This window comes from Haliotis cracherodii, unplaced genomic scaffold, assembly GCF_022045235.1.
Source record: "Haliotis cracherodii isolate W230 unplaced genomic scaffold, xgHalCrac1.p SCAF_7, whole genome shotgun sequence".
Taxonomy (NCBI): domain Eukaryota; kingdom Metazoa; phylum Mollusca; class Gastropoda; order Lepetellida; family Haliotidae; genus Haliotis; species Haliotis cracherodii.
Genome location: NW_027266330.1, coordinates 34,687,473 through 34,698,358, shown reverse-complemented (window position 1 = coordinate 34,698,358; position 10,886 = coordinate 34,687,473). Strand labels below are relative to the sequence as shown.

At 40.0% G+C, this 10,886-nt stretch overlaps 1 protein-coding gene across 1 annotated transcript; it reads right to left on the bottom strand.

Moving 5' to 3' along the window:
• Positions 1-443: 443 nt before the first annotated feature.
• On the bottom strand, positions 444-8,522 carry LOC139447543 (flavin-containing monooxygenase 5-like). Its single transcript, XM_071228947.1, has 6 exons — positions 8,405-8,522; positions 5,724-6,182; positions 4,899-4,954; positions 2,243-2,633; positions 1,530-1,768; positions 444-776 (listed from the first exon to the last, which is right to left on the bottom strand). Exons 1-6 carry the CDS (start codon positions 8,520-8,522, stop codon positions 444-446), a joined length of 1,596 nt encoding a protein of 531 aa, XP_071085048.1.
• Positions 8,523-10,886: the final 2,364 nt, after the last annotated feature.

Here is a 10,886-nt window from a genome sequence, read left to right as displayed (position 1 = left end):
TCAATTACATTAGCGCTAAGATTGCTTTGTACAACCGCCCCAAAATGTATAACAACTAACATATTATTCACGTGGTTTATATTATAATCTTTATTTTATGTTTAGATTTCTTGATACAAATCAACAAATACAAAATTGCATTATTCACACATTGCAACTGAATGTCTTTCCAGGTAGCTCCACAGACACGTTAGTTTCTGCCTTGGAATGCTCAGTCACACGATGTACAGCTAACGTTTTCCCTTTCACCTTTCAGATAATACGTTCATTGGGTAAATATAACTAAAAGCTGTGTCAAACCATTCTAACTCCCTCTACTCTGATACGCCCAAAGCCGACTGACAGCAGCTGAAGAAAAGATGACAAATCTGAATATATGATGTTCCTGGAACGGCTAGTGTTTGACTAATTTTGCACAGAGAAGTACGCATGTTGCACGGTATTCAACCGAAAAATGTTCCCCTCTGGTAGGCCAAAGCCAGCAAGACAACAACTGTGGAAACAATGATAATTCTGAAGAAATAGTTTGCTCCTGCAACGTCCGGTGGTTGGACATTCCTCATTTGCTTAGCATAGTGACCATGTTCCACAGCATAATTGATTGCCTTTTTTGCTCCACTCCAAGTATGCGGCCCCCACAGTCGATAGTGGTATGGGAGAGCAGGCCCGTAGTAGTAGAGATAGGCGAGTCGAGGCCCCGCCTTGATCAGGTCCCACAAGGAGGGGGTCACGCCCAGCTCTTCTGCCACTGCGTCTCGGAAAACAAGGTTGGGTATCTGAAATATACAATGGACATTTTATGGTAACTAACATCAAATTTAAGTCATTGGTATTGTTGTTTCAACAATATTGCAGGGAGTGGTGTAGGTCGTAACAAATCTGTAAAACGTCTGCACCCGACAAATAAATGAATGGGGTACGATGACACGCTATAATCACCCGATTCGTTTTCTGTCTCTGACAATAACATGTATAGATCAATGGGGGGGGGGGGGGGGGGGGGATGTTCTAACCCAGAATACACAACAATATGTTTTGCGTAATCATGCCATGTAACTATATCAATGGTCACACCGTTTTGTAACAAAACACCCATGGTTCAAGGAATGAAGTTTTTCCCCTAAGTTTGTCATGTGCGATAGTGGTGGACAAAGTTGATAAATCAAATGTTGTGACAGATTTGAACCTGGTTCTTTTCTGAAACTGTAAATAGTTAAGCAAATCCTTTGATTTTTTGAGAATCCACAAGGTATCAATTCCACTTGTCACAAATACTTTCAATGAATATATAGAAAGTCCTTCCTTGATCATGATTGTGTTACTGATTAGGGTTATTTGAGAAAGGCTTTCGTGGTACATTTGCCGGACCAAGCAATATACCCATCCTTGTACGGATTTTTATGGAGCTTTGGTATTCAGTACACAAGAGGAATGGAAATGTCTTCGAAACAAAACTCCTTCATTGAATGTATTGAGGATTATGTTAATCTTTGAGACAGGGATTTACATTTACAGGGTTATTCACTAACCAGATATTTGTAGCGTCCAAATCTTTCAAATAAAGAGGAGTTCATTTCTTCCACAACATCCGCCATGACCTTCAAAGAAGGTAGTCGATGATTACCGGCATATACCCGGGCAGCAAGGCGGCCCTGTAACTCAGCCAATGGTGGAATGGGTCCATCAGAGTCCACACAACCAATCACTGACAGGGTGTGCTGCTGATGAAGTGGGAACATCATCTTGTACAGACTCAACTTGCCATCAGCTGGAACAAAAACATTTATTTCTCCAAAAGGAAGAATAACAATTTCTTTCTTACAACATAATTTCCCAGGACATCCAGCATGGACATCTTTTCAAAATATAAACCTGATGCCATTTTAAAATTGTTTTCTGGAACAATTTGTTTTAAAAGAATTGCCAGTCCTTTACTCAGAACATCAGGGTCAGTCCCGAATGTAGGAAGCTAATTTCCAGCTTACGTCTAAACATTAGTTCAATGAACGACATAGTGTCTATGTCTTTATGTCAACTGATAGATGTTTCTAAATAATAACATTTGATCGTTGGGTGTTAGGGACTTAATTCATGCTTTCTTTAGTTAGGACTGCAAAATGACCCGAGACTATTCTCCATTTACGGATAAACGTCATTAGAAAATGCCAAGCTTGACTTTTCTATTATGACTCAGATAGTTTTCATTTTTTTGTGTTTAGAATTCTATTATTCTTATTCTTACCTCCTTGTAATGGCTCATCTATGAAGTCTATAAAAAAATCATATCCAGTAGCAAACAAAACGGCGTCCAAGTTCTTGATGACAGTGCCATCGTCAAATTCAGCTTCATGGGGTCCAAGACGAACCAGCCGATTGACAACTTTAATCCTCCCGCTCATAATGATATACTGTACTCTGTCGCTGAGCATTATTCTGGTCCTTGACGGGGGAGTTGAGGGGGCGAGCCCTGCTCGCCTGTGATCCAGACGCTCATTACTTAGGGCCTTCTCCAGCTCGAAGATCGTGTCTGGATTCCAGTAGTTGGACCTCTTAAAGATAGCCAAGTCCCACGGTTGCCCGTTTTTGACACATAATGGTAGCATATACATACCGTCTCCAACACAGTAATATACCTACAGAAGAATAAAGGGACGCATTACATACAGACATACAGTTGATTCAGTATATAAGGCCATATGACCCATAGTACAGTTAAGTTTTAATAAGTGAATGACAATCAACATGATTTTGAACATAGGATAACATATAGTCACCTTTGTCTAAGTACATGTTTTAGAAACATTGCTGAACTTAGATGAAGCTTTATATTTTTCACAAATAACAAGAACATTCAATTCGTCTTTAATCACCTGTTTGGTAGAGTTAGTATGTATTTATTTAAACTGATGAATTTCCTTGGTTCTATGACATTTATTGACATGGAAGTGATGGAGAGATATTCTAGAGCTCTTGTACCACAGATAAATAATGTTCTGCTTCATCATATTATTGCTTTAGCATTTTGTAACATTATAATTGGTACCCGTGGGATTCCATTTTCTAAATAATTTTACCTAATATTTAACAACACACACAGCTGGTAATTAACAAACATACTACAGTGACCAGTCTTATCAAATACTGCCTATCTGAAGCATATTTACCAATGCATAGAAATTGTTTTAAATACAAAGTATGGACGTTTTTAATGGATTAAGAATATTTAAGCCCAGCTTGTATAAAATTTGCTGTGGAAACTGAGATCAAAGTTGTTTTCCTTAAATAACTGCGTCAGATGCCTGTGTCACTGAGTTCTTACAAGCCTTCGACAAATTCAGTCTTGGTCGACATTAATAGTCCTAAATACTTATAATAGCTAGCAACGTTAAAATGCTTATCAAAATATATCCAATTACCAATTTCTCAAAGTTCTCTTCTAAACCCCACTTTACACAGGATGACTGCAATACACTAAGCTGTTTCTGCAAGGCTACCACACAGAAGGGCACCAGAGCAACATCATCCGCTAACAGCAATGGCATATAATCTATAAAGTCTTGTGTCACAAACACACCATGACGACATTGTTTGCAAATTTCAGAAACAAGTACGTTTAGGAAAAAACATATGAATAAGACGGTGCCCAAGATGCAACCACGAAGAACACCGCTGGATGTAGTAAAACATGAGTTATACCCCGGTAAGTTTTTACGAATGCTTTGACTGAGGAATGTAGAATTTTAAGAACATGTGACAGTCTTCCATGTCATCCTTTAGGTACAGCAGGATTTCTTCTATCAACGTAATCAAAAGCTTTGAGTAAGTCGTTTTTAACAATAAATGAAAATAGTTTTCCCATGACTTTCAAAACAGATCTAACTCTGTAATTGTTTGTTTAACTGGCTTTTCCTTATCTGCACAAGGCATTATCATTCCAATATAGAGGCGCGTTAATACCATGCTAGTTGTTCTTTCATTGCAGTTCCTGTTTCATCAGTTAGATAATATATCTACTGGTGTTGTATTTGTGAATAATGGTGACATATATCATGCCCTCATTTGACATTGTTATCGTTATTTTGTCTGTTTCATGGTCCTGATATTATTTTATGTCCTACATATATTAACTCGTGGCCAACTGATTTTATGTCAACCATATATCAACTCGTGATTAGCAGATATCATCTTATGCCCTCCATATATCAACTCGTTGTCGCCAGATATGAATGAATGGCCTCCAAATAGTGTGTGCTTGCTGCTGGACTTTATGGGGGTGCAATGTGTTAAATTGTACATCTTGAAAAGATATTTTATTCTTGTGTTTCACATTGTAAAGCATGAAGTTATTCATGCTGTATAAAGGTTGTGCAGTATGCGTTTCCACGTATAAAAATATTTACTAGTGAGCGAGATTGGTTGACACTGCTTTAAACAGCATTTTAGGCAAATCGCGGCGTGTGGGTGAAGAGAAGACGAATGAAGAAGAGTCCCATTATTAAATGCACAATTCTTTTTTTTCATGAATTAGATTAGATATAAAATATATACAAGTCTGGTATTTGTGAAAAAATGGTCCCATTTAATGCTTCTTCAATTTCCGATTTATGTTTAATAGAATAAACAAAATGTCTTCCAGACCATACATCCTAAACAGAAATTGTTATACTGTTCAATGAAGTCACGTTGTACAATTAAGACATATGAACAATACAAATCTGTCAAGTTTGTTTGCTTTCCCAATGATAATTTAGAAAATGCCCAGGCACCCGAAGAGCATACGCTTTTTGATCTTTTTACTACCAAGACATTGAAATGAAGGTTGTTATGAAGACATCATAATTATGATATTTGTAACTATTATTGTGATAAGAGAGAAATTGATATATTATTTGACGTACCTGCCGTGCATAAGCTGAGCACGCAGCTGCTGTATCTCCAGATGAATGGGAGTTTCCTTTAGGTACAAACATCAAAATAAATAGAGAACATTTTGCAACACATTTTCAATAGTGAACCACATATACTGTGTGTAACACCTATTATCCGTGCTTCGATACGGTGTAACAATGGATGTTAAGATCCTGATTCGTTCAGAAACATGACAGTAGGGATATTTACTGATGTTTTAGCAGTCCCAAATTACCCAATGACAATAGAAACATTTCCTTTGTCTTAATTGATAATGAAGCTGCTCATAAAAATGACAATTATATTAATATCAATAAAGTTAGTTCATGTGATTACTAGACGAGTCCGAATCGTAAATATGATATATTAGGAGTACAAATGTGACTCTATCCTCATGAAATTGTAGCTGGTCGACATATTGACATTAATATTTATATCAAGTACCTGTTATTGAGAGTCCTTATAGTAAATAGTTAATTTGGAATAAAAAACGTACATAAGGGCATTTGCGATACGGAAAGAACAAAAGGAAATAATCTCGTTATCTTATGTCATTCTTAATATAATCGATGTTTAAGATGTATGTGAAATAAACATACAGTGCAAAATGATTTGCAACCATGTGTTTTCAGCAAGAATACCCAAACATCGGGAAAGGCATGTCTGAACTGTTTAGAAACGTAGCGAAATGTGAAAAGAGTTTAAATCTCTTTCTGCTAGACAATATCGTGTCCATATTGATCGTAAATCGTATTGGCTTAAGCATGGAAAACACTAACATATTTTTAAAAGTATATGCAAAACAAATTACTCACCAACTATAAGTACAGACTTGTCCTTGTATTGCAAAGCATCTTTGAACCTCATAGAGTGTTCAGTGCTTCCTTTGAAAGTATCCAGTCCTTTTATATCAGGTGTGCGAGGCTTCTTGTAGAAACCAGAGCAGATCATAACGAAATCAAAGATGTCCCTTTGGGTCTTCTTCTCTGAATCCATCGTTTCGACCTCCCATCTTCCCGTAACGTTGTAGTCCCTTGACTTCTTTATGTTATTGACCCTGGTGTTGAGGTGGATGTATTTGCCGAGTCCAAACGTCTCACAGTAGCTCAGGATGTAGTCGTAAACCATGGTGCGTGTCATGAATGGCGGAAGGTAGGGAGGGTAGGGAAAATCGCTGAAGCCAAACATCTCCCTACTGACGTTCGTTGTCAGATACTCAAAGGCTCTTGCACCCTGCCCTTCTCTGTATTCTTCCGTGTAGTACCAAACACCACCTAAACGTGATATTACACTTGTTAGCCCTTAATTATTACCACGATGCATATGTTAATGTAGGGCCTACTTGGAAACAAGGCTAAACACCGCTTCATTAAAATAACCATTTTTTGAAGTCGTATCATGTGTTGCTGTTTTGGTGTAATATATTGGCATATACTTCATATTGAAATGCAAAAATCAAATCTGTAATGACCTGTTTTGTAACTATTGCATGGCTGTCGTTATTGACTAGTCTGTTTACTGTTTCCTCTGCTTCTGTGTTGGATCTTTGTGACCATCTGGAGATGGGTTCTGGGAGTATAACTGGCTTTTATCAAAATCAGATAAATGTCACTTGTATATATTATACAAGGAAACCAAGACGGTCGGGATATATAAAAATTAGGAGGAGGATGCTTATATCGTTCCCAGATGTATACATGTAGGTATGGACTGGTTATAAAGGTGTCAGATTGGTTGGTTGGTTTGTTGTTTTACGCCGCACTCAGCAATATTCCAGCTATATGTCGGCGGTATGTAAATAATCGAGTCTGGACAAGATAATCCTGTGATTGACATCATGAGCATCGATCCACGCAATTGAGATACGATGACATGCTTCAACCAAGTCAGCGAGCCTTATCACCCGATCCTATGAGCTCAGGAATAATAACGTATCACGGTGATACATGAGGATAGTTTTAAAAATAAGTGGATAATTTCGCAGCTCAGGGTCTCGTTGATAAACGCTGGTCCCAAGCTCCAGCAATTGATCGGATGTGTTTAACTTATAATTCAAGGATTATCAACACTTACAATAAGCTGAACAATAAGTCATGAATGAGGGGCCTTCATGCAGTGTGCTGTCTAAGATATTAATCACTGATCTCAATGTTTGATCATCATCACCTTGTATCAGATCTAGCGTAAGTTGGCGATGGGTGAACCCTAAAACTCAAAAGTAAGTTATTGTATGACTCGGGTAAGGAACGTGTTACATTAAGGTGGTAGGACGCATATCGTTAGGGTGTCACACGCATGATTCACGTACAGGTGAGGTGGAATTGGGTATAACGTCGCGTCCAAGATTATTGCACGTATATAGCGACGTGCATGCACGTGTGTGTGTGTGTGTGTGGCTGCTTGTACTAGTCCGGACTGATGCCGATTTATAGTGCTAGCTCACTGAGATACCATGCCGCAGTTTAACCTGAATACCCCTCTCAGACACAGTATACTGACTCAGAGCCGTCCAGTCCTTGTTTTGTCCCCTTAATGCCGAGCGCCAGACAGGGTAACAACAAGTACCATTTTTTAACGTCTTTTGGTAAGACGCGGCCGGGGAACCCAGGACCTTCCGCTCTCCAGACGGACGCTCTACCACTAGACCACGGAGGCGGTCCGATTCACGTACAGAGCTACGCGTGGTAGAGCGAGTGGCGGGAGAAGGAAATGAAACTGTGTAACTCTTATCTTCTGTCGGGTCTTCATACCGTTTGTAATAACGTATATAATAACAGTACCAGTAGTTGCGGTATACGACGGCTGGTCAAAAAGTTCTTAGCCTGACCAACTTTCAGCTATGGACAATTACCAAGTGAGCTAGTGCATTGTTTGAGTAGTTCATTGCAAGTGTATTTGGTCTGTTGAGGTCATCTGTATATTAGTGAGAGCAAGCTGAACGTGACAGGGGCCAAAATGGACACGGAAATGGAAAAGAACGAGTACCGAGCAGTCGTCTAGGTTTTGACTTTAGAACAAAGTACTCCGCAAGAAAATCTTAACCACGTCAAAACGTGAACTAGCTTTTCTACTGTTAAACGTTGGACAGCTATGTTTTAGGCTGAAAGAAAAGCCTTGATGATGAGTCTGGACGTCCCTCAACTTCATTCAAAGAAGATTCAATTAAGGAGACAGAAAAACTTATAATGTCAGCGAGACGTATTGCCATTGCTGAACTTGAGGAAGACACAGGTCTTATTTATGGATCCATTGAAACTATTGTTCATGAACATTTACAGATGAATGATATATCTGCTCGCTGGATGCCATTGTTTCAACATTCTAATAAACAAACACAACTGACAGAAGGATTTCGTAAAAATCAAAAAGAGATTAGTAACGGGTGTTGAAACATGGGTCTACCACTATGAGTCAAAAACGTCAATAAATGGAACGGCACCATTCCTGCTCTCTGGCACTCTCTCTCTCTCTTTCTGACATTCGTGCTACACCTTACCAAATTTGTCATATTGTTCGAAACACACAGGCTCCAACCCTTCTTCCAAACACGACTTGATGGCCGCCAAACCGGCGAGCCCTGCTCCCACAATGGCGACTCTCTTCCTTGCGGCCATATCTTTGCTGGAAGAGAGAAGGTTTAATAATATAATATCAATCCAGATTTACAAAATAAGATAGAAAATTCAAGGGGTGGTTCTATCTGACTTGGTGATTATCAGGGAACGACCATATGTATGTATGTATGTATGTATGTATATATATGAACATATATAGATGAATGAAAAATGAGGCGTGGTTTTATTTCACGGTAAGAAATTTTTTTATCATGACATTATTTCTGGAGATTCGAACGTCGTAAATTAGATGCCGGCAACGTAGATAAACGCAATGGCCGAACGATCGCTTCCAAAAGTGGAGGGGGCACGGGTGGCCCATTCGTCTAAGGCGCCGCAATTCGCTTAGCAGAGTTGCGTCCCTTGGCCCCCCCAGAAACCTATGATTATGGGTTCGAGTCCCGGTTCGCCCCGATTATGTCTCTAGGTTTGTCAGCACCATACCCGTGCTCGTGGGTTTTACGGAAAGGGTAAACGTCTGAGATCTGCATTACTTCGGGCTTTCCTCCCACATTAAGGTGACACGCCGCGATATAACTGGAATACTGTTAAACGCCGCGTTAAACCCAACTCACTCACTACATCAATGATAAGTACTTGCCTGCTGCCAGACGACCCAGCACACGATTACGAAGGTTCTGTGGCTTTTACCTCTAACAAGACATTTATGTGACGGTCGGTCATGTGGTTGCGAGGTCGACAGGTCAAACACAGACCCAGACTGTAATGGCGGTCGTCTGTCGGGTGTGCATCAAAACATATGTGCATACACGCCCGGGGGGGGGGGGGGGGGGGGGGAGGCAGGCATGGGATCAATGTACGCTGTAACGTGTTTGTTCCCAAATTGAAACAATTAGTTCCCCTAGAAACCTCTACGTGAAAAGGCTAGTGTGATTGGTTGGTTCATTGTTTTACGCCGCACTCAGCAATGTTCCAGCTATATGACGGCGGTCTGTAAATGATCGAGTCTGGAACAGACAATCCAGTGATTGATATCATGAGCATCCATCCAGGTAATTGGGATACGATGACATGCTTCAACCAAGTCATCGAGCCTGACCACCCGATCCCGTTTGTCGCCTCTCACGACAAGCATAGACGCCTTTTACGGCAAGCATGGGTTGCAGAAGACCTATTCGACCTAGTGTGAAACCAACAAACAACCAACAAATGATATACGATCAACAATTGTATTATGAACTTGGTTTACAAATCAATACAAACTACTGCACAGCAATTACTATGGTAGTATACTTTGTTTTCACGGTTGGTTTGGTTGGTTCGTTGTTTAACGCCGCACTTAGCAATATTCCAGCTTTATGACGGCGGTCTGTAAATATGTTTACATTTTTCAAACTTTAATGAATGTTATATTCCTTTCAGATCGTAACCGATCCCACTGGAAAAGAAATATTTGAAAATTATCTTTGAAATAGTTCATGGTATATTCAGGACTTCCTGTCATTACATGTCTATTGTTTAACGCTGAAGTCAGTAATATTCCAGTTTATCATGACAGCCTGTAAATGATATAATAAATAATGTGTGTGAGTGTATTAGCGACAAATTCATAAGAATGGTTAGTTTAAGATAATGATATAACCTGTAGCCATGTCTTGACTAAGCCTAAAATTGATTACGCTTCACACAATGTCGACGTTGGGCATTTGCATGAGGGGGCACGGGTGGCCCAGTCGTCTAAGGCGCCGCGATTCGCTGTGCAGAGTTGCGTCCCTTGGTCACGCCAGAAACCTATGATTGTGGGTTCGAATCCCGGTTCGCCCCGATTATGTTTCTAGGTTTGCCAGCACCATACCCGTGCTCGTGGGTTTCACCGAAGTGGTAAACGTCTGAGACCTGCGTCACGTCGGGCTTTCCTCCCACATTAAGGTGACACGCCGCGATATAACTGGAATATCGTTAAAAGCGGCGTTAAACCCAACTCACTCACTCATATGCATGAACAGCGCCATCAGGCCTTTGACGTCAGAGATGTTTACAGGTATCGATATTAACAAAGTACGGAATGGCAAATCTTTAGATAAACTCACTGGGACCACTAGGAACAAAAGTTGAAACCTTCTTTATACCAGTTCCATGTGTAATCTTGCAGCCCATATTCGGCACGTACCTCTCGTCAATGAACCCGATTGAGTCCATAGAAACAAAAAGAGGATTGTGCCAAATATTCCATTCCATTCAAACGACCACTTTAAAGCCCGTTTATGTCAGCTCCCTGTCATCAAGGAGTCCTCCTGTGGAACGCATACAGAAAATGGTGAAATATGTTCAGAGTAAAACCCATCGTCAGGTATCAGTCGACCTTCTCCTCCTTCAGCGCAAACACTTGGTAAACCAAGAGAA

What these genes read in the sequence shown, in the direction of transcription:
- LOC139447543 (XM_071228947.1), bottom strand. Translation starts at nt 8,522, where the DNA reads ATGGCCGCAAGGAAGAGAGTCGCCATTGTGGGAGCAGGGCTCGCCGGT. An exon ending in CGAACAATATGACAAATTTG is followed by an intron (nt 6,183 to 8,404) that starts GTAAGGTGTAGC and finishes TATCACGTTTAG; the next exon opens with GTGGTGTTTGGTACTACACG. An exon ending in CAAGTCTGTACTTATAGTTG is followed by an intron (nt 4,955 to 5,723) that starts GTGAGTAATTTG and finishes TTGTACCTAAAG; the next exon opens with GAAACTCCCATTCATCTGGA.